This window comes from Myiozetetes cayanensis, unplaced genomic scaffold (genome assembly GCF_022539395.1).
Source record: "Myiozetetes cayanensis isolate MyiCay16 unplaced genomic scaffold, myiCay2020 scf497, whole genome shotgun sequence".
NCBI lineage: Eukaryota > Metazoa > Chordata > Aves > Passeriformes > Tyrannidae > Myiozetetes > Myiozetetes cayanensis.
Window position 1 is genome coordinate 3,916 of NW_026087739.1, and position 27,577 is coordinate 31,492.

The following is a 27,577-nucleotide window of genomic DNA, read 5'->3' on the forward strand; positions in this document are numbered from 1 at the left end:
CGCGGCCGTGGCTGGCAGGGTCGGTGTGGCGGCCGCCATTGTGCTGCGGCCCTGGCGCGGCTGGCGCGGAGCCGCTGCGGCCCCGGGCCCGCCCCGACAGGTGAGTGCGCACCGCCCGCGGCGCCCGCTGTGGCCCGGCCCGGCCCGGCCCGGCCCGGCCCGGCCCGCGCCTTCTGCGGAGCCCGGCATGGCCCGGCAGCCACTCGTCAGGGCCGGGGGAACCATTTTGTGCCGTGCGGGGCCCGGACTTGCCGTGCTTCCATCCGCCCTCGCCCCCCTACGGCCTCTCGGCTCCGGGGCCGCTCTCGGAGCGAGGCCGTGTGGCACACACCCTGTGCCCTCCTGAGCATCCCCTGCCATGCGGGCTGGGCCGCTCCCCACAGCCGGTGGGGACGGTGCGGGGCCTGACGGCTCTGCGGGAGCAGCCCCGCGGTGCGGCACCGGCCGCTGCGGCCCGGCAGCCGTCGGCATTTGTAAGTATTCTTGCTGCTCGCGGGACTCCTGAGGGGCTGCTGAGTTATTTGTCAGTCTTCCTGCATTGAAGATTGAGAAAATACCCCAAATGAAGAATTGCACAGCTTGGAAGACCCACGAATTCCATCTTGTTTGTCATAAAAGCGTGATTGTGAGTAAACACTGAGGAAGGCACATGAGCACAAGTAGCGTGGGAGAAGGTCTTATGAATAGTTTTACGTTAAACCACACAAAAATATGTAGATGTGAGAGTCTGAGTCTTAGGTAGAAGTGTCGCTTGATAGTTCCCAGGTAGAAGACTTGGATTTAGGAGCTGGTAGTGAAGCTCATGCTTCCCTCTGATCGAGGGTACAGGAATGCTTAAAAGCTTAAAGCTGTTAGTAGAAATCATGGAAGCTGGTAAATTCTTTCTTTACTGCTAGACAAGACTGCCTAAAACCGGTCCTCATATATCAATAGAGAAGGTCAAAGTAGAAGAGACATATTTGCTGTCTGTTATTTTTATCTTTGGAAATTGCACTGCTTTCCAGCAAAGACTTCTTGGATCTTTTCTGTCTTTGTTATCTTTATCCATGGCTATGTTAGGTCTAGTTGATGTTTCATAATGTCATTGGAGGGATGACATCAAGAAGGGCAGGACATATGAACTGTGCACTCAAAAAATAAGCTATTGAACTCCACCTCCTTGGTGGTCATCTGTTTCCCAGGTATGACTTTAAAGTTTTATTTCAGAACTTGGTTTCTGACTGAGTCTTGAGGGGCATGGCATGTTATTTTATGAGCCACTAGAGTTTCCAGATTTTTCCATGAGATTTCGATGGCTAAGTAGTGTAAGATGGCATAAGCTGATAAAATTTGTTGCTTTGATGAGAAGAGTGCTTTTCATCCTGCTGTATCCTTTCTCATTTCTCTGCTGTTGGGTACCAGAATGAGTACAGTCACAATAATGGAGAAACCAAAGGTTTATTTTGCCAGGATAGAGTGTTGAGGTTTCTCAGTGAAGGACACAGCAGGTGTGATATTTGAGTAAGGCATTCCTTTTCTGTTTGGCAGCGGCAGGCTTTTTAATCAGTTCAGACTAAAGCACAATTTCTATTCTTATATTATTAGTATTTCCTCGGAGAAGCAGATTAAGTTTTTTTGGTCTCACTACCTTCTATGTAAATGGAGGTGACTACTTTGTCATTATAGAACTCATTACAGTGTGTTAATTACCACGTGGGGTTTGTTGCATTCCTCTGTGTGTAAACAAAATGCTTGAGGTTTTAATTTGAGTGCCTTTGTTCTCATTTAGGAAAACCCTTAAGACGCTGATCCTGTAAAAGGGAACCATTCTCATTCTGAAATACTGTCTGCAAGGGGAATATTGTGCTTATATACAAGTACTATTGTGGCTTTAATAATGTGATTAATTTTAATTGTGAGACCATTGTCTGGCTCTGTCGTGTACTCTCTGATAGCTTGGCATGTTCACCTTATTTGTGACCAACCCATTGTGTTACCGTGATGAGCATAAGCCTTGTATGTGTCTTGTGTGCATTCAGCCAAACTGTGAAGAGGGTTGCTTCTCAGGCTTTCAAGGTACAGTGATTAAAATGCTTTTCAGAGAACTCTGACTCCCCCACCCCCCTGCCAAGAGACCCCTTACTGGTGTTGATCACCAGAGTTGAAATGCCTAGATCTCATTTTATCTGGCTAGTAAATTCATGTCATGGCTCCATTGATTTCAATTGCAGCTCTGTCCAGCTGGGTAAGACAGAGTTGGGGCTGTTCAGCCTGGAGAAGAGAAGGGTCTGGGGAAACCTTATCACAACCTTTCAGTACTTACATGGGGACTGTAAGAAAGATGGGGACAGATACTTAGTAGAGACTGTTGTAATAGGACAAGAAGTAATGGTTTAAACTAAATTTGAGGAAGACATTTTTTATGATGAGAGTGGTGAAACACTGGCACAGGTTGCCCAGAGAGGTAGTGGATGCTCCATCTCTAGAAATATTCAAAGGCAAGTTGCACAGGGCTTTGAGCCGCCTGATCTAGTTGGAAGATGTCCTTGCTTATTGCGGGGGGGGGGGGGTTGGACTAGATGTCCTTTAAAGATCCCTTCCAACCGAAACTATTCTATGATTTTTTCTCGTTGGATTGCAAGTAAATTTTATGGTGGATGCCCAGAAATTGAAGAGCTCTTTGGTTGCGGTTTTAAAAAAAATTCAATCTTAATTAATCTTGATGACATGCTCCATGTCACTGAATCTTTGTTGAAAGGCAAAGGTAAAATCCAGTTTCCTTGAACAGAAGTTCTTTGCCTAGACCATAAGGCCTTTTATTCAACATCTTTTCACCTCTGCATCAAACAAGGTAGGGTTTCTCTTGCCTTTTCTTATGCTACTCTGATTGACCTTTATAGCAGATCCTTCTTATTTGCTGGCTGAGGTCAGGACTTCAGGAAAAAAGAACAGTTGTATTCAAGAGATTGATCATAATGTGTATGCATAAACTGACATTAAATTTTGCATTTTCTAATGTGCTGCCTTAATATTGTTTTAACACTTTTTTTGTGCGTATAGTTTCTGCAAGATTTCTTTGTTTGAAGAAAGATAGTATTATATAGATAATATCATCCTGAAGAAAGACAGTACTATATAGATAATATCATTCTGACATACTAGGGTTGAAATCACAGCCTGTGCTAATTTACAAGATTAGGCTGATGGTTAACATGGTTCTCTAGGGGTTATCCTAGAAAGGAGAAAATTAGTCTTGTGCCTTTTTATATGTGTCTGGAGAAGCAATTTGCTAATTTTGGACTCCATTTCAGCTTCTGGAGGTAGTTAGTTCTGGTGTCCAGTCTTCCACCCTTTCCTTTTCAGTCTGAATGCTTGTGTTTTGTTTGTTCTGTGGATGGCAATTTTATTAGTATTAGATGATCTCTAATTTAGTCTTGAAACTGTTCTTACACTTCTTTCTCCTCCCCTGGTTCATCTGAACATTATTTTCTACCAGTAGGAGCTTCCATCCCTTCTTGAACCTTTGTGTTTTCTGTGTATGTCTGTGTCTGACTTTTATCTGTATTATTTAATTTGTCTGGTTCCACATCTGTCTGAAACAAAGTGATTCCAAGTGATTCAGAAGCAAATTGATCCGTAATAAAGGGGATAATGCTAGCCCTCTGTCAAGTACTTAATAGTACAGAATGGGATCCACAATTCTGCCTGTTCCTTATATTTTGTATCAGGGTAAAACAGATGAACAGTGCTTTGGGTGTCAGATCTCATCAAGACATACAGCTGTTCTGTCCAGCATACACCCTAATCTGTATTACTGTGACATTATTTTATCTTCACGGTTTGCAACTTTGATAGTTACTTTTTTAAACTCAGTGCAGCTTCATATAAGTACTAAATTACAGTGCACATTATGGCAGGTTACTCTGAAGCTGACATTAACTATCATTACAGTTTAGGAGGAAATATGATTGCTAGATTTTACTGCACTGATGATCCACCTAAAATGCTATAACGTAGATTATTAGATTTTTCCTTAATTTCTTTTAAACTTCCACAATTAACAGTTTCTTCTAAACTTTGAAACACTGCTTAGAACATTCTTATTGATAGAGTTGCATTTACAACTTGATAATTACATAAATTGTTTAATATTTACCTTGGGATTTAAATGTCATCTGGGAAATTTAATGAATTCATTATTTCAGGTTACTAATGCAAAGTTAGACAAGTGAGGATTTCAGATTCATGACCAGATCTTTAACTGATGATGTCTCTGGCAAATACTAATGGGTTGCTAATGTCAGAAGCATGGTCTAGAAGCTGGTGTGCTTCTCCTTAATACAACTGAGTACACAAAGGTAAACAGTTCCTTGGTGTGCTTTATATTTTAGAAGTCCTACTTGCAGGATTAAGCATTTCAGCCACTTTGTGTTTTGAGGATTGTTGTAAAGCTGGCAACTGAACATGCACGAGAGCAGTGGTTAAAAGAAATCCTCTGTTATGGAAATTAACCTCAGCTGTCCCAGCTGTTCAGTCAATGGAGTTCTGTACAAACTGGCTTTTACCAGGTAGAATATGTAATGCAGCATGACTTTAGCAAAGATTAAAAGTCCTGAATATGTGAACTTAACTTGAAACTGCAGCCAGACATGAGGTACATCAGGATTGATGCAGCTGTTTTTCCCAGACAGTGATACTGATGACTGTGGCCAAAAGTGTGCTTTACTGATGGATAGTTTTTTTAAAAAAATTAATAAAACTTACTCCTCTTCTTAGAAGGTTAGGTCAGAATTATACCACTTCTGGAAATCACCTTGTACCAGTGGAAATCTTGGTCATCTGTTTGAGTTGATAAGTTATCATGCTACTCTTAACGTACTGTGCCACTGAGGATACTGCAGTTACTGCAGTTCTCTTTAAATTTTTTATTTAAGAGCTGCCTTCTGTGGTCTGATTCTGTCTGTACCATCCTGAGGAGGAAAAATCTGTGAATATAAGCAGGCCAGTTAGGTAGCTATCCGGAGTTTTAGAAAAACACTAGCTCAAGATACTATTTCAAGGACAGGGATGACTATGGGGTCACTTCATGAGGGAAAAAGGCACAGCATTTCTTTTAAATGCCTAGAAATATCAAAAGAGCAAATAAATACTTAGAATCAGAGGTAAATATATGCATACACCTGTGAGATAGCACGTGCTCCTTTGCATATGGTAACTTTCATGGGAATCATCCTTGGAGAAGTTAAAGGCAGGGAGACTGCAGATATGTTTTTTTCTCAGGGAGGTGGAGTTTCATGACTTTGACGCTGAAAAATAAGTCTGAATATAATTTCTGCGAGTGTTGAGATACAGTTTATTAGCAAAAATGTAATACATGAATTTAAGAAATCTGAGTACTTTTTTCCTGACTCCTTTTGTGCTGAGTGCTGTGAGGTTCTTAAGGGAGTATATTTATATATTTTATCTATCTATATTAGGTATATATATAATATTTATAATAGCAAGAGTATATTGTAATAAAATAAGTACAGCAAAAGGGGCTGTATTTCTCATTTTCTACAGAAGAGGTTACAAAAACCAGGGTGAGAGCTTGTTTCCCCATTTTACTGATGCACAGTCAGACCAAAGCACTGTGTATTTAATATTCATATGTGTGAATCGTATTTATGTTACATCAGAATGACTGTGCCTGTTTTGCATGAGGTCCCTACTTAAAGGAGAAAAAATAATCAGTGTGTCCTTGTACAGGATACAAAGAATGGAGTCAAAACCCTCAAGAATTCCTCGCAGAATATCTGTTCAGGCTTCCAGCTCTTCCCTAGGATCTAGGACATTGACTGGAAACAGTTTAGCTGGTGCATATAGTGCAAGAGAATCTTCATGGAGATTAGAATCTGGATACCAGGTAATGTTTTTTTTTTCTTTTTGTACAGTATAAATTAATTTCAAGTGTTTTTTTTTAACCAAGAAAAGCCCCAAAACTCAGATGAAAAAAAATTCTAAAGTGCAAGAATTTAATAACCAGGCCAATGACAGTAATCTGTGAAACTACTACTGTGAACTAGTAGTTCTATATCTCTATTGTTACCTGCTTGTGTTTGTAGCTACACCTTTAGAAATCAGCTGTTTGATGACTAAAGGGGCATCCTGATACTGTGGATCTGTTTTGGCATGAGTCACTGCCATTGTAAACCTGGGTAAATGTGGTTTTCTGTTAAGGGGGGGTTGAGTGTTTTGTTTGATCTTAGGTGTGTATAGGACATTACACTTGATGATGCAGAAATTATAGGACTCTGTTTTGAGTTAAGGAAGCTGTGCCTCTCTGCAGCACCTCCTGTGTTTGTATTTTGTGAAGGTAAGAAGAGGAGCTTTAGGCTTCCATCAGCCTAAACACTTTACCTGTCAGTGTGCTAGTGCAACTGGGCTCTGTGTGCAGTAGACAGGGCTGAGGGAAAGGCCTTTGGTTGGTTCACGTGCAGCATTTCACACTGCCAAAACTGCGTTTTTTGGGGGCAAGGAGCCATGCTCAAGAGGAATTACTCACACTGTGCAGGTACTTTCACTTTTGGAAGAGTATTATGGGAAGGAGAGATTACTCTACTTTTGAAATTACTTTGGGCACTTGGAAGCCACAGATAGCAGTTCAGCTCAATTACTTTACTAGTTTGTTTCTGCTCCTGTCAGCAATTCTCACCTCAATTTTGGGCCCAGAAGTATAAGCCCATTTTGATCTTTGAAATTGCAGAAACTTAAATCTGTAATTAAATGTTCATATTTAAAAAAAAAATGGTTAGGAGTTTGCTCTCTGCTGACAAGCTATCTGGGACATTGTGTTACGTAATGCCTTTTTCAGAAACAGTTTTGCAAGTAATGGAACATTATTTTTAGCACAAGTACACATAGATGTGTTAAATTTTTGTTATCTCTGGCATGCACATGTTCATTAGCACATAGGCTGTAGGGAATGTGTGAGGGCAAGCAGCTGTCAGTTGGTTTTGGTTTTTGGATTCCCCCATGTTTTTCATGGGCTGGCTCCTTTGCAAAACCAAATCAAACAGCCTTAATCTTTTGTAGGAATTTATGGACACAGTCCACACACAGTGTACATATACTGAAAGCTGTTGATCAGAAGATGAGTCTTCAGTTGAACTGGTTCTGTGAAGTTTGATGTGTTACTACTGTTAAGAAATTTTAACATAGCTTACATTATTTAGTTTATTACACAAACTGCCATATGTTCACTGCCCTGCGTATTCTTGACTATTTCCTGTTGAGCAAAGTGCTTCTGATCTGAGGAATGATCTTTATAACATTTAGGGGAAAGTATTTGTATAGAAGATTATGTTGTATCCCTTTCCACTCTCAGTTCATAGAAGGTAGTCTGAAACCTTGTAACACAAGATTAGTGCTTAGTGATAAAAGCGCAGGGAAACTCCCTCTCTTGACTAACTTTTGATACTTACAGAGCTGGTAGGAACAAATTACATTAGTGCTTGTAAATTAAGATTACAGAGACTAGGGTGTGAAGAAACAAATAGTCTAAATAAGATTAAGTCCAGTCAGATAGGAATGGAAAGGACAGGCGTTTTCGATTTGTTAATTCATTCAGAAACCTACCTTAAAATATTTAAGAGCTACTTCAGTTACAAATCATTTAAGATTTGTCATTTATAAGAAAAAACATGTAACTATCAGTAATGCTTTGGATATAAAGATGAAAGGAACTTGGGGACTTGGCTTTTAAATACAGAGTAATTTCTATAGAGAGAATATTTGATTGTAACTTAACTCAAAATTTTGGGACAGAGCAGTCAAAATTTGAGTATTTGGTTTTGAGTAGGGCTAAAAAAATAAGAAAGGTTTCTATTTTTCTCCTTCCCTTTCTTTTTCATATAGGTGTGAATTTTTGTATGTCGTGCACTTCTGAGATCAGTCTGGGGACTAGCCTCTGCTTCTCTGAGGAAGCAGAACAAAGAGGTTAATTGTAAACTAATCAGATGTATGTGATACAGCTTTGTTTCTAGGTGACTTAAAATATCAAAAATAAAATTAGTGTAATGGTATGAGAAGAAATTCCTATGCTTTATGTTACAACATAGTAAACATTTTGTGAGAAATGAATTGTAAGGTGTGGTTTTTTTTGTTTTATTGGTTTTGTTTGTTTGGTTTGGTTTGGTTTGGTTTGGTTTGGTTTTTTTTTTAATGGCAGGATAGGGTCAAATGTAGCTTATAAAATTGTTATGAATCTTTTCCCGATCACATTTTTCTGCTACTTAGACCCCAGATCAACACCAAAATAAACTACATTAGGTAGTGCTTTAATTGTTAAGTTCTCGGAAGGGATGTTAACTAGTCTTAAGGTGAATTGAAGGAAGAAAGCAGACAGATTTCTTTTGTTGTTGTTCATTTGTTTTGGTTTTGTTGTTGTTGTTATTTCAGATATAGCAATTGGTTGGAGGATTCCTGACATCATACCTGATAATCTACTTTCTCTTAAAGCCACTTTTTTGATTCCCAGTATGTTACTTTTTTTTCTCTCTATGTTGGCTTTGGGACATCTGTCAAAGAAATGAGCCCTGTGCAGAGGTGCCACAGCTACCAAAAACTGCTTGGCATTAGGATGGTAGATGATGTAGCTCCATGACTGGGCTTTCAGAGTTGTGCTGGTCTGAGTGTGGTGTTCTTGAATTAGGTTCTTTAGCATAGTGATCCAGACACTTAAAATGAGATTCTCACATTTTCAGAATCTAGCAGATGAAAAGGGAAAGGCAGGTGTTTCAAGATCAATTAAGTCTGCAGGTATGGCTCATAGTAAGGACATTTTAAGAGAGCTTTACTTTTATCTTCAAGTTGTTCAGTCTTCTGCCCATGGGCTGATTATCCATATGTGAAATAATCTGGAAATATGATGAATCCCACTGAGACTTGAAAATATGAGGTTTAATTTTGCTTGTGAGAATGATGAGCCATGAATATTTCTTCAGCTTTTTAAATCCCAATCCTATGACTTCTAAGAAATGGTGACAGCAACTACTGTGTTTGTAGTATTAATAGTTTGTAGAAAGAGAATGGACAAATAATCACTTAGAAATGCTTCTTAGTATTAATAAAATGGTTGGATTTCTGTTATTTCTGTTAATTTTATTAATCTCAGTGATTATTCGATGGAACAAATTAAATTGCAGTGTCTTTCCTCAATTAAAATATATTCATTGGAATTCAGTCTGATAGTCCAGAGCCTCATTCCTTAGGTTCTCTTAAAGACAGACATACTTGTATGTTAAATGGTTCCCATTTTAATTGTTAGAAACTCGCCTCAGCAGCCCAGGGGAGGATTAGAGCTCTGATTTTGGAAGAGAAAACACAAAAAGAGAACAGTTGTGGTGGTTGCCCTGCAGACTTCCTCAGACTTCGGATAATGTGAGCACTTTGTTCTCAGGAAATGCAGCAAACTCTGCTTATTTGCAGGACTGTTTTGCCAAACAGTCCTGGTTTGTTATGCGTATCAAATTGTGGAATCAGTATTTGTGTCTGAAGTAGGCTGCGTAACCCATTTACCTTATTTCTTTAAGTGGTTTTATATGCCGTGCTGTTCACTGTTTTGTGGTGACCTTTGATATTAGTGATTTACAAAAAGCTTAGACGCACAAAAGTTTTGATTTTGTAATGGAAAATGGAAGTTTATTTTTGCTGCTTGCATGGAGTGTAATTGGAATTAATAATGGTTGCTTTTCAGTCCTTCTCTATGAATAGCATAATGATGGATTATTAGAATAGACTGCAGAGAAATAAAAACCTTAAATAGTGGTTAAATGGAAGTATTTAAGACTCGGAGAAGATACTGTGTAGTTTGCAGGAGCATTTTTAACGAATAGTAACTTGGTGACATAGTTTACATTTGTTGTACAATCTCTTTTCCTTGGACAGATCATGCTCCTTATATAACAATAATTATCAGTTAGTAGGCTCTTTTTCTTCTTTCCCTCCTACCTCTTTGCACTGCTCTTTTCTGTATTAAAATTGATGACCAGGACATGACAGATTACTTTAGTGGCCAGATAGGTGCATTTGTTGTCATGGAGACTTCTTCTACATAGGTGGGGTTTTTTGCACAACACTTGAAAGTGAGGCCTTTAATTCTGCCCTGTTGCTGCAGTATCTAAGTTGGGATAACAAAGCCTTACACTTTTTACTGTCTGTGGTCAAGTGAGAGGACAGATGAAGGAACTGATCATTGCTATGAAGTACTTTAACCAAAAAAATCTTTCCTTTTGCCAGTGCTTCTCTCTTAAGCCTGTTTCATTTTTTGGCTGTGCCTTGGGATTTCTTACTAAAGGTTTCCAGATGTGTTACTGCCTCCACTTCCTTGTATTTTCAATATTCATATCAGATGCTGAGTTGATTGTGAGTTACAAGATGCATACAATAAGTATGTTGTTCTTCAGGAACCCAGTGTATTGAATAGTTCCAGTAGAGACTGGGGAATTGGAGAAAGAGAGACCCACGAGACTCCGTGGAAGCTTTCAGTGTCCTCTCCAACCCGCTACTCAGGGACACTCGATCATCCACATTCTGGAAGATTTTTGGGAAGCAGGAGCAGATTGGTGAGAATTGTTAATGTGTAATACCTGAAAAAAATATTTAAACCCAGGGTTTTACTTTAGCCTTCCCAATCTGACAAGCTGCTATCAGGGGCTCATTGTAATGTTTCTGGGTAAGCCAAGATGGAGCAAAAGCTAGAAGATACCAGTGTTAAGAAATTATTCAGAGGATAAAAATAGTAATGCATACTAGTTTTAGTAAGAGTTAATAAATAAATTTGAAGTGAGTGGCTCTGCAAATGTCCATTTAAAAAGAAAAAAGGAGGGGGTAATTAGACTCTGATACATGTTACAAGTCCCATGGATGGCAACATTATTATTTATACTCAGCTTGTTCCATCAGGTATTTCAACGGGTTGTGGATTTTGGATGGTACCAGTTCTGTGAGTTAACACAAAGTTGGTGGATGTGAAGACCTGCTTTAAGAAACTTAATTGTGGAGGAGTAGTTAATAGTCTTCTTGTGCTTACTGATTACTGCTTACATTATACTGTGAAAGAAAATGGAGGCTTAATTGTTTACATGAGATTCAAGGCTCAGGCCTTAACAGCTTGTCATAACTGGTTTCTAGAATGTGCCTTTGTAACTCCAAAAATAAAGTAGTTAGTTTGTGCCATGCTTATACGTTGTAGAGTGATAATAAAACACTTCTAAGTGCAGTACAAACATTAAGATGGGAAAAGCAGAAAACTGAGCAACTTTGATGGGATGGTAGTGAACAAGTAAGAATTCTGCTCACTCTCAAACTGAAAGTTTGGGTACATAAGAGTGCTGGAATCGTTAAAGAGGTGTTTGTTTTCTTAGGTGACTTGAAGGTGAAGACACTGAAATAATGGGGAGGGGGAGAGAGAAACTAGTGTGCATATGCTGCCCTTCAGGGGAAGCCATGGTCAGTGTACTTAAATGGAAATGGAATCTGTGGTTGTAAGTGGTCTACATACCTAGTTCAGTTGATGCTATAGAGTTTTCAAGATGAATATCTTTTTTTTTTCTCCATTAAGGTTAATATTTCTCTTAAATTTCAGTGAACATTGCAGAAGACACTCAGAAACTTCCACTTCTCAAATTGTAAATGACTAAAAAATAAATAATATGTTAAGTAGAGGATTCCTAAGGGAAAATAACCTAGCTTTGTACTTGGTTTTTGTTGTTGGTTTCTGCGTCTCCCTATCTGTCTTTTATGATGGGATGAGAGAAATACCTAGATACTTTTTAGTTTGAAAGAGTTGTGGCTTAAATTTAGTAAAAACCATGACAAAATAACACCCTATAGCTATAACATATCCTGCAATTTGGTTGATCCTTAAAGGATCTTGGTTGTAGATAGTTTTTGGAGAAGACAAGCAGCTCAATTGTGCTTTATATTGATCTCAACTTTTTTTTTTTTTAATATATATGAAAAAATAAATCCAAACCATTTCAAATAGAAAAGGAATGCCTTGGCTGCAAGTAACCAGACAAACAGCTTTATAGGCTATCCCAATTTTTTTTCTAAGTAGTAGGGTACTAGTTTCTGAAAATGTTTTATTTCACTGTTCTACACTGCAAAAATTGTTTCGTACCTGTTCTTTACTCTGAACTGCTTCAGTAGCACTTGGGCTTATTGCAATCAAAATATACCTGTTTCAAACAGTTTACTTGAAGCTCACTCCTTGTCGTGGTTTTGTCCTGGCTCAATTTACTTTTACACCCCTCATACAATTACTATCAGTTGAGAGAAGGTTTATGCAGACAAAAAGAGACTGAATAAAAAAAAGTATGAGTATTTATTATTAACAAACTAAAACTAAAGAATTATATTTACAACAATTCTACTTAAGTAAAAGGTATTATGTATTTACAGAAGATACTTCTCCCCCCACTTCCCTTTATATCAGTCCAAGGAGGAGAAGCAGTCTTTTTCTGTTCTCAGAATTCCAGCTCTCTCTCTCCAGTAACTCTGTAGCACTTTTGTCGCAGTTGGAACTTCTTTATCTCTCTCTCATTCTGTGTTGGCCTCCAGGGCTGGGCCTACCCCCCTCCTGGGCTAAAACCGAAGGCTGGGGGTTACCCAGGTCCTGAAGGGTCTCCTTCCATAGGCTTGCAAGGGGACACTTGCTTACTATGGATCTTCTTCCACAGAGTTACAGGGGATAATGGTTTAAGAGTTCACCCCTGTTTCCCTATGGAGGTCCCTCCCCATGGGAGAACAGTCCTTGATTGACTTCTCGGCATGGGTCCAGTCTGGATCCCTTACTTGGATCTCAATATCCCACCTGAGCCATTTCTGCTCCAGCGTAGGTTCTCTCTAGCACCAGTAGCACGGATCCCACACATGGATCCCAACATCCCTACCTGAACCGTTTTGTGTTCCAGCGTAGGTTCTAATACCCGTCAGGGTCATAAATCTTCAACAGCAGCAGCATGGATCTCTCACTGAGATCCCAAGTTTATCTGAGCCGTCTCGCTCCAGCATAAGCATCGTCCCCTTCGAGGGTCACAAAGTCTTTAACAGGACTCTGCCTCATCTGAGCCGCTTTTACTCCAGCATAAGGCTTTCTCTCTGTTAAAGTCACAAATCTCTGGTGCATCCACAAGCTCCTCTATGAGCCGCACGGGAGGTCTCTTCACCCCAACAAACTTTCACAGGTGGCAGGGATTTTATTTTTCAGTCTTTACCCTGCTGAAGGGAGGGAGAGCGAAAAGGAGAAAAACAGCAGTTCTCCCCCCTTTGAACTTTTCTTCTCTCTCCTGCGACTGCAGCTTTGACCTTGGAAGTTCTCTTATCTCATGGCTGGAATTCTTCTACAGCGGTTTCTCATCTAAGCAGTTCGTCTTTTAAACCTTTTTTTCTTCACTCTCTCACAAGAGAGAAGGGAGGCTTCAGTGCTGCACCTGCCCCCCCCCTGGCCCAAGCCGGGGGAGGAGGGGGCCTTGGCCCTCCTCGGGCCCACCGTTTCTCTCCTACATGGCTGCTGTTCCTAATTTCAACTGCGCAACAACCTTCTCTTCCGTTTTCTTAAAGATGTAATTAGCAAAGGCGTCACTGAACTTTTTGATTGGTTTTTTTGTCCGGAAATCACCTGGACAAAACCATCCTCAGCCCCAGGGATGGGCTGGTGGGCAAAACCACGACACTCCTTAACTAATTATACTTTAGGTTGCTAAAAATAAGTTGGAATAGTTAAACTGTTAAATAAAAGAATGTTGCTGATTGATTTTTGGCAATGTCTGGACAGCAAAATTATGTTCTCTTGAAGATCTGTAAAGCTATATTTGATTGTGTTTATAGCATCTTAGAGGCCAGGAATATAATTTTTTCCCTGTAAGCCATATCTGTCTATAAAGGAAAAATGATACTTGAATGTCATGGGAACTGGCTTTTTTGGTAGGACTGTATTGAGTAAACCTGGAAATACTGATTAAGAGTGCAAGCACAACTCCTAAGTTATTTTTAAAGAAAAGGTTTTATATCTAAGACTTACTCTATACTATTTTTGTGGATTTTACATTATGTACACTTTTGTTCAGTGTAAGCCCATCTGAAATACTGTGTAATTTTTTAATGTTATTTCAGTCGACATCGTCTTCCTCTCATTTTACATCTGGATGTTATGGTGAGTCTGAGAGAACTCAAGGAGCATATTCAAGACAGCAGCAAGACAGTGATTCAAAGAGACCTAAGCTATCGTGTACATCTACCTCTTCTGTGAGAAGTAATGGCTTGTCTGCCTTTTCAGGTGAGAGGTTGATTACTTGAGCTGAGTTACATCGCAGTTGTCTGAGTAGTAAGATCAGGTTTTATCAAGTTTTAAAAGACTTGCTTTGATATATTATGCCTTTATTATTCTTAAATAATAAAAGCCTATGCCTATCAGAAGAGTATGTGCGTAATGACAGCAGTATCCCAAGTACCAAGAATGCTCTTAACATGGTCTTTTGAAAACCCAGTTGTACTCATGTAATTTCAGAATTTTTACCTGTGCCTATTCCATTTGCAGTAAAGCTGAACTTCGTGGCTCAAGTATGTCTTAATTGGTTAACATTTCAAGGAAAGAATGAGTGCAGCTGCTCTTATTTCATGAGTCAAATTGTGTTGGTACATCAGTGTGTGCCAGGGAGTGCAGAAAAGAAATCTTTACTGTATTTAGTAATATGTTCCAAGCCCAGTGTTGTGGCTGGTTAGAGCACTGTGGGTAGGGGTCAGGGAAGAAGTTCTTTTTTTAGCAGGGCCTAAATTCATTCTGTAAGCCACACAAAAAGAAACATTCTAAGAGCTCTTAAGTGAAGACCTGAGGTTTTCGTTAAAGGTATCTTGAAGTAAGTTGGTGGAACTTGGATAGACAGAATTTAAGCAATATGCCAACAAAAGTCTAAAACTCGGGAAGTAACAGTCAAAAACTTGCGCTAAAAATATTTCTAGAACATTTTGAAAAAGACCATTAGTTTCATTCAGACTACCCTTATAAGCATGGATTAATGTCCCCTTCTGGAACCTCACAGCCAATCTAAATAAAAGTAAGTTCCTACTTAAACCCCAGTATTAATGATGCTTTCTGACTCTGTTAATAAGATGACAACTGTTAGCATTTCTCACTGTGGAGTAGAACTGTTTGTCTTTCCATTTCTAGATTGGTTGGTCATTATGCTGCTGACCAAGGAATGCTTAAATTAGATTTCTAAGTTAGCAGTGAACAAAATCAAGGTGAATTTTTCAGAACTGTTGAAGAACACTTATTTGGAACAAGAGTTTTGTCCACAGCTGAAGTGTGTACAGTTCCCTATGTGGTGGTTGAAGCTGTTTGTAAAAAAATAACATCCTTTTTTACACTGAATTGTTTTACTCTGTAATAAAAACTGTATTAGTAATTGTTCTTAAAGTTGTGTCTAAACTACATTTAAGCTTCAGCTGTCTTTGTGGAAAATGAATTTTGGAAGCATTTAAGTAGCATCAAGAAGAATGGCAGCATTTACTAAGCGTCAGGCTGCTGTTTTTGCTATGTTGTGAAACCTGTGTAAGAACTTGCTACCATGAGGAAGCAAGATGCTACTTCTCTTTGTCCCGTCTGAGTGTTAATGGGTCTGACTCTTCACAAAACTATTATTACTTTTCATTTGGCTTTCAGAACTCACTGCAAGATTAAGTGCGTGCCAGGGTCAGCAGAATGCTGCTCATTCTGGGCTTTATGTTTGCCACTGACCACTTAATCAGTTTAATGGTAATGTTAAACTCACTGTTGATGTGGAATAACAAAAATGCATGTGCAAGTGCCAACTTTAATGGATGATTACCAAAACAGAGGATTTATTTACTTTTTCTTTCTAGATTCCTCATGGAGATGCAGTAGGATTCCTAGGTCTTCATCAGTGATGCGAAGAGAGTTAGAAAGAACAACAGATCTGTCTGTTAACAATGTGGTGGATCCGACCTACAGAAACAGTGACTTTTCACCTTCAACATGTATGAATTGTGCAACTGAAAGCTTGTAAATCTACAGTTTGTATCCCTTTTAGTTACTGAACATGTTTGTAGAATCACAGAATGATTTGGTTTGAAAGGGATCTTTAAGCTCATCTTATTCCAACCCCCTGCCATGGTTAGGAATACTTTGCACTATACCAGTTTGCTCAAAGCCACGTCCATGAACACCTAAGGGATGGGATGTCCACATCTTCTCTGGGCATGTTAATATTTTACTCAAAACACAAACCCAAAATATCTTTTTAATTTTAAGGTATCCTTTTAAATAAGGTTGGTTGGCCACTTGGCATGCATTGGCAAAACCACTAAAGGATACATAAATGGTCTACCTTGTAGATGCATTCAGTCATGTCAAAGTGGTGCTCACCATTGTAACTGTGTGATTAGTTAGTAAGGCTCTTTTCTACTTTAAGATCACTTTGTATTTAGGTATGGGAAAAAAAATAATGTTAATTTGACCCAGGAAACTTTTTTCCTAAAGGTGCCCATGGCATATTATCTCTTTTCATTTGTGTTCTCAAATGGGTATTAGGGAACACCCCTAGACCACTGAAAATAAAAATGAATGAACAAATATTTTGCATGATGCAAGAGGTTTGTCTCATGGCAGGTGATGGGATTCGTAAGGACTTCTGTGCTGTAATTGTCATTTTCTGTTCAAAGTGTTGTGGCCTTCTAGAGTTGTTTCTGGGGAAACTCATCGTCAATCTTGATCTGCTACCTTTTGCAGGTGTATTCAGTGATATTTTTTAAAGCAGAGGTTTAAAAAAATGTCATTTTTATAATTATAGAAGATAAGCAGAAAAGCTAAAAACTAGTTCCGCATTTCAGCCTGCAGTCCTGCCTCAGCAGAGGAGTATGTTTTAATGTCATCATACTCTACACTTCTTTAGTAAAGTGGACAGTTCAGATTACATGATAGAGCCTAATGAGAGAAGTGGATAAGTGAACAACCGTGCTTTATACTGTCCCTGCTGCATTTCTAGCAGTAGTGCTGCTTTTAAGTGCTGTAAAAATAACTCGTGACTGTGTTCCCTGCTGTGTAATCAAAACTGTATGGCAGATGCTTGGCATCTGTGCAGATATTTCTTTAGTTAAAATCTGCCAGATGCATAAACCTCAGCTTCAGCAATAAATGGTGATTGCAATGTAGAACCCATAAAAAAAAGTAACCAAAACTACAAACATGAAAGGTTTCAATTCCAGAATCATAGAGAGCTTCTGTTTCCTACCTTCATCTACCTATGCTTCTTCTTCCTCCCCCCTTTTCCCATCCCCAACCTCCAAATCTAGCCATTTTAGAAGGGAGACTATCTGATTTTAACCACCTCAGATGATTCATGTAGTGTTAACTACATTTCAGCTACAGTGGAGTTCTTCTCAGTGTGTTGAGGTACTTGGACAGTATTTACAGAAAATACACTTGTAAGAATCATAGAATGTTTTGGGTTGGAAGGGACCTTTAAAGTCCATCTAGTCCAATCACTCTGCAATGAGCAGGGACATCTTTAACTAGGTCAGGTTGCTTGGAGCCTTTTTGAACCTGACCGTGAGTGTCTACTGCTGTGTTAGAGCACATCTTGTCATTGTATTTTTCTCTGTTTTTCTGCAACAGACCTTCAAGACAGACCTGCCTCTTCATATGCAGAGGGAGCAAGACCAAAAGAGAGCTCCTTAAGCACTTTGAGGCTGAATGCATCCGTGAACCACCAGTTGCCTTCTGATCATCAGCCATCTTTTTTCAACAGAGACTCTAATATGAGCTCTTCAAGATCCAGCTATTCTTCAAGACAAAGGAGAAATGAATTAGAATTTCCCCAGAGGAGCATGCACCCAGCATTTTCTCTTACTGCCATGAGAGATGAAACCCCTTCCTCAAGGGGTTCTGAAAGGGTTTTATCTTCCCAGAGGTCACCGAATGAGTCTGCAGCTGACAGTGAAGGGAGGCGCACAACCAGGCAGCTGCTGTCCCGTTTAGCATCTAGTATGTCATCTACATTTTTCTCTCGAAGGTCGAGCCAAGACCCATTGCATACAAGATCATTAGGCTCTGAAGAGTCAACAGTGGTCCCAAGAGTTCAGGCTTCTACTCTGTCGAGTAGTAATGGAGCTGCAACTCCAGAAGTTCCAGGACTTCAGTCGTCTGAAGCTTCTCAGGGGTTTAGTTTTCTTGGACGAAGATGGGGTTTATCAGGAGTTTCACAGAATCGCAACTCTGATTCAGATGGGGACAGCTACAGACCAGACTCTGAAAGTAGGAGCGCAGGATCCTGGTTGTCATCCTCTTTGAGGAACAGATGTACACCTCTCTTTTCTAGAAGAAGAAGAGAAGGAAGAGATGAATCTGCAAGGATCTCTACCTCTGATACAACTGCTAGATCGCAACATGTCTTTAGAAGGAGAGGGTCAGGTGAGGAGACCTCTCTTGAAGCATCAGGTAGCCCTCCTCGGGCTTCTGTTAGCAGACCACCACCACCTGCAGTGTCTGGTATTTCTACAGCTACTGCCTCCCCACCAGATTCAGCCCACAGTAGAAGTTCTGGAATTCTGCCTGGTTCTCTCTTTCGCTTTGCGGTGCCTCCGACATTAGGAAGCAGTCTATCTGACAATCTTATGATAACTGTAGATATTATTCCTTCTGGCTGGAATCAATCTGATGGACAAGAAAGTGGCAAGTCTAAAGTACTACCTTCAAGAGATCCAGAAAGACTTCAGAAAATTAAAGAGAGGTAAATTAGTAATTTTTTTGAGATAGTAAAATGTACCTGTCTTAAGATGAGAGGGCTTTCTGCACTCGTGATTTTGAAAGAAAACTCTCCTTCAGAGGAGGCAGCAACTCAGTCCCCTGTCACCTCTATTCTCACTTTTGTCTTTACAGAAGCTTGTTTTAAGCTGCTTGGTTTGAGAACAGTTAGATAAATAGAATTTTCGTTATATAAATCTTTCATGAAATGTGTTACAGTGTTTATTGGTATTCCTTCCTATTCAGCCTGCTTTTAGAAGATTCTGAAGATGAAGAGGGTGACTTATGCAGAATCTGTCAAATGTCCTCTGCAAGTTCTGACAACCTTTTAATAGAGCCATGCAAATGCACTGGAAGTCTTCAGTATGTTCACCAGGAGTGCATGAAAAAGTGGCTTCAGTCCAAGATTAATTCAGGTAAAGCAGACCCTCGACCAAGGTAGGCTTCCAGTTATATAGGGAGGCCTATAAGAAGGATTGCACTTACTGAGATATTTAGTTGAAAAACGAGAAGTGGGGACAAACAGCAGTGTGGCACTTCCATACTTATTGTGTGTCTGTACAGTTTCTCATGTGAGTAGTTCCAAGAACTGTTTGTTGTTTTGAGAATTACATTTTTAGGGTTGTCTTTTAAGGTATTAGACAAAGTACACAGACGAAGTGTAGCCTTAGAACTACTCTGTCACTTTGGTGGTACTGCTTGGGGTGGAGTTTGCTCCCCACCCTTCCTTATGAGTATGGTTGTGCTTTTTTGCAAGACTTATATAGCCAAGCTGACTGTAGCAGAGCAATAAGAATTTTAAAATCCAGAAATGTTTTTCAGTTGTAAATAGACTTAAGTACTTTATTTTTTTTTTTAAACATACTAGCTCTTGTTCAAGGCACTTTAAAACTACTTGTTCAAAAACTACTTCAAAGTGCGTATAGGATTTTTTAAGAAACACTTCACACATTGCACACTGGGAAAAAATTTTTGTAATAAATTGATTGACCAGTTTATAACTAAGTTATCTGCAGTATTGGTAGAAGACACAAAAATCATGGAATACTTTTTACCAAATGAAGGTGCTAGCATCTGTTTGCTTTTTTACTCAGTATCAGAGGATACACATCAGAGTAGGGATGTATTAGAAGCCTCAGCCTATAGAAGAAATTAATTTGAGGTATTTAACTGTATTGTAAAGACATAAATCCACCATCACCTTGCTTTGTTCACCTGGTTGCTTATGGAGCAGCTTGTTTTAGAACTGGTACTTAAGACAAAACGTTACTCTGACAATAACTTTAAGCTATTCTGGTATATTTATTCTTACTTTTGTGTGCATTTTGGATTACGCGGTAAAATTCAACAAACCCAAGAAGTAATTTTATGCCAGACTTCCAGTAAGAGGCTTGTTGTATCCAAAATGAATATGAGGCAAAATAGGTGCAGCCATATAGAGGAAAAATGTTCCACAGCATTTAAATTTTGACAGTAGCAGATGTCACTACATTTAGAGGCTTTCTTTTCTTCTAACCTTGCTCTGCAAAATAAAGCCAAAACTTATACTTAGAGTTTGCAATGTTTGTATGATTGTGTCATACATTCTTAAAACCCCTTGCTCCCCTCCTCACCAGGTTCTTCTTTGGAAGCAGTGACAACTTGCGAATTGTGCAAGGAGAAGTTACATCTGAATCTGGAAGACTTTGACATTCATGAACTCTATAGGGCACATGCAAATGAACAAGTTAGTATCTTTTACTTAATTTGGTAAGTGTTGGTTTAGTGCTGGGAGGACAGTCTTCTTTAAGAAGGCAAATGCATCTCTATTTCAGAAGGACTGTTATGCATAGAAACTAATGTCAATGTGGAACAGATTTGTCTCCTCAATATTCAGACCAGTTCTGTCTTTCTGCTCTGCTTCCTATAGCTGAGCTTTCAGTAAGTGTGATGTATCTTTTCTCTTAGTTGCAGATCTGCCATCTAGCTTTGCAGCCCCTTGTCTCTATCACATAGGTGCAGTGTGAATTCCATTACGATTAGATTGAATTTCGTGGGAGCCCCTGGTGGTCTAGTGGTTAAGGGCGCGGCGCTGTCACCGCCGAGGCCCGGGTTCGATTCCCGGTCAGGGACACTCCCGGGCCAGATGGAGCTCGTTAACCCTGTAAAAAGGCAATCCATCTACGTCCTGAGGACCTCGCTGCCACCGTCCAAGCTCGCTTGGCCCCGGCAGATGAACCTTAGGATTAAAGGGTGGGCTCAGTTCCGCGCACACTGTGCCTCACCTAAAAAATCCAATGCGCAGGCTGGAAGGTGTAAAGACCTTCCCCGGATCTTCGCTCGCGAAGACTGGCCATTATTATATTATAGATTGAACTTCACATTGTCATGAGTTGTCTTTGCTTTTAGCTGAAGACACTTAGTGGTTGTTTGGAATGTACCATTACAAACTTTTTGTGTTTTGTTGAAGTGATAGGAACTAACCTCTTTTCTAACAGCTTCTGACTGCTCCTTCAAGTTGTTTCCTAAATTAAAAATAATCAAAGGCCCATTAGTATTACTCTTGTTATAGAAAATACATTATCTTAGAACTACTGGATTGTGTAGTATTTAAAATGAGTAAATAACACAAAGCTGGTGTTTTTAGTTAACTTTATGCAGAGGGGTTTCCTTATTCTCTGGGTTGTATTCTGAGAATATATAAAGCCTACCTCAGAAGTTGAAAGAGAATACCAAGTAACATCAGTTTTGAGGCAAAACATCAACCTCTATGTTTTTTTATTATTTTAAGTTCTTATGCTAGTACCCATAATTCCTATCACTTGGGACAGACTCTGAAACTTTCTTGAGAGTGCCATCATCTTATGTTTTAATACTACTGATTATTGGTCACTGTCACTGTACTTAATTAGAAATAAGCTTTGAATTTTTTTTGTAAAAGGTTGACTAAATTATCTGTTCAGTGCTAGCATTTTTAAAGGTTTTCTTTATCTTGGGGAAAGGAATTTCTCAAAATAATTATAACATCATAGCATTCTGAAAATATATTCCTTTATTTTGGCTTTCTGTAAAGCATTGGAATCACGGAGAAGAAACCAAGAATGTTCATTAATTTTATTTTTCCAAGTGATATAATACTCTGATTCTTTCCTCTAAACTAATCACGCTGAGATTTTGTTTGTAGAACTCTGTTTATCTTCAAGGATAACATGTTAGGTCCAAGGTGCGTGGAAAGAACCAGAAGTATAAATAACTTTTCAGTAATTAAAATTGTTTTGTATTTCGTTTCCCTAATTCTCTTGGAACAACTAGAGATAAATATATAAGCATTCCAGTAAAATCTTATTCTACTTTTTGAATCATATATGCAGATGTATTACTGACATTCTGAATGTTTCTTTTGATCTCTTTTAAGGCAGACTATGAATTTATCAGCTCTGGTCTCTACCTTGTAGTGTTGTTACACTTATGCGAGCAGCGCTTTTCTGACATGTTAGGAACTGCCAACGAGGCCAGCACACGTGTCAGAGTAAGTATGAAGTGATTTTCTGCAGGGATCGTTACCTTGAGTGACCTAGGAGCTAGATACCCAAGAAACATGGTTTTTAAAAGAATTTTAGGTCTAAAATGGGCTGGGCTTGTCAGTGCAGTACCACCATGTTTGATTTGAAACCTGCAGTTACTGTGTTGCAGAATGCTTCTTGTCAAGGTTGTTGGTCATTCATTGGTTTGCATGTATGTTGTCATGATCACTGTGAACTTACACAAAACTGGAATGTTAAACGCTCCCTGTACAAAACATGCAGTTAAGAATGTTGGACTACCTGATTTGTTTAATTTTTCTCATTATGCCGGTCTACATTGCAGAGGTCTAGAACTTGCAGTGATTGTCTCATGGACTACGCCTAAATACGTACTTGACTATGAATATTGTGAAACAGACTATAGCTACAGTATGATTTTTTTGGCATTAGTCTAAACTCCTGTTATTTGTGTTTGACTGTACTCTTGTCACTTAAATGACTTGGCATAGAAACATGCTAAGTGCACATTTTACAAGTAAGAGATCAGCATACAAAGTTCTTCCTGCATAGTGTCTCACTCAGAAATCCAGTATTCTACATGTTTATTTGATACTAGGTAATGAATCAGTACTCTTAGTCAACTGAGCACCTTGAAAAGCTGATCATATCGGGCTTTTTTACTTGGATACAGAGAAGTGACACTATTAAGCTTATCCAGTGGGTATTGGAATGGTTGACTGCCAGCAGGCACTAGGCCTTTGGGGAAGAGGCAGGCCTCTAATCTCTTAAGGTCCTAGAACAGCGGTCCTCTTTTCTGTACACACCTAATGTAAAATTTGTATTCCACGGTCCACAAGTAAAATGTGCAGTTTCCCTGGTGTGAGTGTAGAGATACAAAAGACACATAATCTAACAGTAGCCAGCATCCAGTATAGTACAGCTTGAGTGTATTACAGAAGTTGTTTTTACTGGATTTTCATCAGAGGAGGCATTACATACTTCTGTGTGTGACACTGCATTTTAACCCAGTGAGAGCACCAGTGCTGCTGTTCGATACCAAGCATAAAAGTGAGCAGATGAGACTCATTTTATTTGCTGTGTCTCAACATCTGGACTTGAACTGAAACGGTGATGCAGATTGCCAGTGATAAAAGAAAACCACTTGGCTGAGACATGTTATTCCTAGGGATTTTGGCTTTGGGTTTTAGTACCATGTGCTTCCAACACTAAACTACCACCATTGCCTAATAGTAATCCTGGTCTTAAGATTTTATGGGTAAACAAAAACTGTAACTGTATTCATGCATTTTTCATTAATCTCATTCAATCAAGGACCCTGTTTTGTCATAATAATAGTGAAGTCAATTAAATGGATCCAACCAAATCCTTACCATGATTATGTTTTTCTGCATTACAGCTTTTAGGAATGGTATTCATTAAACTGGCACTTGTTTATATTTGCTGCTTTCAAAACTGATGTGTTTTACAGACTGTAGAACATGAAGATGATGCCACTAACTGCTACCAGAAACGTTTGACATAGAGTGGAAGCTGAAATAACTGTGCAGTAGCAGTTTGAAGTCTAATGTGTGGGGATTTATATTAAATTTTGCACTGATTTTTGTAAGTTGGGAAAATGGGTTAGGGTAACCAACATATGGCATGAAGCTTTGGGATGTAAAAGTGAAGAAAACTTTGCTAACTTGTTGCAAATTTCTGCAGATAACTTTGCAACTTTTAAACTACTTTCTCTCTGCCTTGTTTCTAGTTTATTAACCTTGCAAGAACTCTTCAGGCACATATGGAAGATATTGAAAGTAGGTGCTTCCCCTCTTCCCCTCCCCTCCCATTAGATCAACTCAAAGCTAAATGAGTACAATCCTCCTTGCCAAGATTCATGATATGAACATAATTACTGAAAACTTTACTTGACCCAGCAGTGCTTTTTCCATTATCAGTAGAACTATTCCGAGGGGGAACCGGTTTTAATTCTCCATGATTAATTTCCCAACAGTATAGAACTGTTTAGACTACCGAAGTGTTATCTGCAAGAGATTACAAAATTCCTTACTAGTTACAGTTGGTTATTGTAATTCTTGTAGTACCTAATTATGGGATTATTGGTGACACCTACAGGAGTTTTAGTAGGAATGAAACATTTAGAGTTGAATTTCACTGCACTTAAGTTACATATTTCTTTTGCAGTTTTTTCCTCTTCCCCTTCTTTTTTTTTGCCTTCTCCCTTTTTTCCATTCACACGCACTTTTTGGTTGTTTGGGTTCCTTGATCAGACCTACCGCACCTCATGAAGGATATTGAAAGGTTGCCAGTTTTTCATTAAATTCTGTGCTCTGTACAGACCCACAAAATGATTTTTCCTAGTGCTGTTGGGCTCTGTGTTAAGAGAAAAGAAGACATTTGAAAAAAAATCAAAAATTCAAAACTTCGTGCTGACTTCTGGTAAATGTATCCTGGATCTATTTCTAGGCGTGATGAATAGGCAGTAGAAGGGTAGTTGATCTGCCTTTTTCTTCCCTCGTGTGCACGTGAATGTCTGTTGACATTCAAAGTTTGTATATGAATTGTCACTACACAGGATGCATTTGAAGTACTATAAGGAACGGGGAGTGTGTGTGTGTGAGTTTTAGTTCGAGATGATTATTGCCTCAGAGCAGTCAAAGGTGGGCTAAAGTTCTGAATTAATTCTTAAGTTATGTGCATCCTTATTAGAGTAAAAATTAGCCTTAATGAGTGTCATTTTACACCTTAATTCAATCTGTATTTGATTCAGCCTTTCACTTGCAGGTGAGGAATGCTGAGTTTTAGATTTATCACTGATGCACTTTAGTTACATTTGTCTTCTAAGAACTGAAGAAGCAAGGAGTCAGGCTTTTCTTTCTGTATTCAGGAGTGGAACAAATTACTTCAATGGAAATACTTTCTTGCCTGCAGACTTGGCTTAAGAGGATGTAGTAAATTCCTGTTACAGATAAGCTCATGCTTTGCAAACCTGATGTAGATGTGTATACTGACTTTTCTTTCATAGTCGACAAGTATGTATTTGTCTCTTTAATTCACCTTGCAACAGCAAAATCCTATGCATGTGTGGGCTTCATGTTCATCTTGCATATGGTGAAAGAACAGGGCTGGAGAGAAGAGCTGCTTTCAAGTAGGCCCAAGTTGCATTAAACAACACATATATCTGTATATATTTAAAAATTTCAGAGTCTTCGTTTGTTCAGATGGCTGAGTCTTTCAGGATATTTTAGTATCTAAATTGTTAACATTTTTGTGAATCATTTCTTTCCCTGGTGTTGGGTGCTGCTGTCATGGATTGAATATATCCTCCTTTGATTACTGTTGGAATTAGCCACTGTAGACACTACATAAAAGTTGAATCTCTGGCTTAATAAGTTTTCTTCCTTTTACTTTGAGGAAGAAGAGCAGGAGGACACTGCCTTCTGTACTCTTGAGTTTTGATTTGAAAATGCTATATTTTTCAGACATGAGATGCATTTAAGAATTAATCTATGTGATTACACCAGGTTTGGGTGGGTATTACAATCTGCTATTTAATATTATAGAATTACTTTTATTTCCTCTGCGTATCCTGAAGTGCTTTAATTTCACAGACTTTTGTCAAGGCTTCTGATTATACTGTGTTGTTCCAACAGCTTCTGAAGATGATTCTGAAGACTGATGCTGGCAGAACTTTCCTACTGAAAGAAACAAATGGAATTGCTGCAGAAATGCTGAACTGGCAAGAACAAAGTCAACATGCATTTGTTTTATTCTTCTCCTTAGTAAAAAGCGCATTGAATATCCTTGTGGTTTTTGAAGCATTGTTGAATCAAAATAAACTGCTGCGCAGTGGAACTCTCAGTGGACTTGAGAACTACTCAGCATGTGTGAGGATTAGATACATAGAAAGCAACTTCCCTTTTTAAATTATGAGGAGTATGTGCTTTGTTTTGGAGGACATCAGATTTTGAATATTTAAGGAAGCTTTATCTCCCTTTGTGTTTCCTTCTTATTGTAGTCACATTTCTGGTTTTGTCTTACCGAGGTTTGCTCCTCTACTGGCACTAAGTGGTTATAGTGGGTTTCAGGGGGAGGGTGGGGATGTCCATGTACTGAAATAGGTTTTGTTTGGGTGTTCTTAAATGCTCTTTTGCCGCATCATATAATAACTGATTGCTTCCGTTGTTAATAAATGAACAGGAGGATAAGCAAGATACTGTAGAAATTGTTTGGGTTTTGGTTTATTTGAAGATTCTTATTTAACTGAAAAAGCAATAAGAACTTGCAGTGATCTTTTAATACTTGGTGATGGCTTTTTTATGTACCGGTTTGGAAATTGGAGATTATATTTGATATCATGTGGCTGTTCCATTTTGGAATATTGGAGGTGTAAAGTCTTGCATTTCAGCATTCCTAGCAGATGTGCAACTTGATAAAGACCTAAGGTTGCTTAGTTTAATCAGAGTTTTTTTAGATCCCACCTTCACTGTTCAAAGCACTGGTTATCAAGGTGTTTTCTAGTGTTGTCACTTCTTTATAAATAAAGACAAAAGAGGTATGCATCTCTACTGGTATTGTCCATTTTATTGAAATATGGATATTTACCAGAACTTACACTTGAAAACATAGAAAGCTGTAGTCTGTGGTATATCTTTACTAATGTTTATAAATTCTTATGAAGATATTTAAGATTGTTTCTGACCATTTTGGACTGAAATGCTTTATATGAATGGTGGTACAATAAATTCTCATACATGTATTGGAATTGTATTTCTTACAAATTTATGTTAGTTTTTTAATTACCACAGTAACAATATATCTGCAACAAGTGCAGTATGTTGAAATGCCATGAGTTTAGTTTATTGTTACTGTATGTAAAACTAACTTGTGCAGAGGAAAGGATGTGCCTTAACAGCTGAAATGAACTCATGTGACTTTTAACAGTTAACTTTACTAGTATTACATGAGATGGCTTATCATCTGTAAGATTTGAAAGAAAATGGAATGCTAATGAAATGGCACGTTGCTATGCCCATTCTGGTAACCTTAGGCATTGGAATATTCAGTGGCAATGCTTAGAAGTATTATTCCAGAAATTAGTTGAAATAGAGCACTGGGACATTTATCTGAAAAGTCAAGGTCCAGGCATGTGTGAAAATGTTTCTAACTCATTTCTGAAGAAAGTGAATTGAAGTTTATAATAAAAATGTTCAATCCTTTCGGAGTTAGTTGGTATAGCTGAATAAAATGTCGTACAATGAAGCAGTCA

General features: G+C 38.7%; 1 protein-coding gene across 8 annotated transcripts; it reads left to right on the plus strand.

Moving 5' to 3' along the window:
• Positions 1–27,577, plus strand: MARCHF7 (membrane associated ring-CH-type finger 7). Of its 8 annotated transcripts, none has more exons than XM_050331177.1 (10): positions 1–100; positions 5,728–5,884; positions 10,425–10,583; positions 14,137–14,299; positions 15,886–16,020; positions 17,657–18,770; positions 19,031–19,200; positions 20,401–20,510; positions 22,179–22,292; positions 25,962–27,577. In XM_050331177.1, the coding sequence occupies exons 2-10, from the start codon at positions 5,738–5,740 to the stop codon at positions 26,232–26,234; spliced, it is 2,385 nt and encodes a 794-aa protein (XP_050187134.1). In that variant the 5' UTR covers positions 1–100; positions 5,728–5,737; the 3' UTR covers positions 26,235–27,577. The 8 variants fall into 8 exon arrangements, with proteins under 8 accessions (XP_050187134.1, XP_050187141.1, XP_050187139.1 ...); XM_050331180.1 differs by lacking the exon at positions 1–100 and adding an exon at positions 24,056–24,104 and having other exon boundaries at positions 2,555–5,884; XM_050331179.1 differs by lacking the exon at positions 1–100 and having other exon boundaries at positions 2,553–5,884; positions 24,056–26,102.

Excerpts from the sequence above, each read along its gene's own strand:
- MARCHF7 (XM_050331176.1), top strand. The coding sequence starts at position 5,678 with ATGAGGTCCCTACTTAAAGGAGAAAAAATAATCAGTGTGTCCTTGTAC. Across the intron at positions 10,584-14,136 it reads TGGGAAGCAGGAGCAGATTG|TCGACATCGTCTTCCTCTCA; the intron begins GTGAGAATTGTT and ends ATGTTATTTCAG. Across the intron at positions 14,300-15,885 it reads TGGCTTGTCTGCCTTTTCAG|ATTCCTCATGGAGATGCAGT; the intron begins GTGAGAGGTTGA and ends TTTTCTTTCTAG.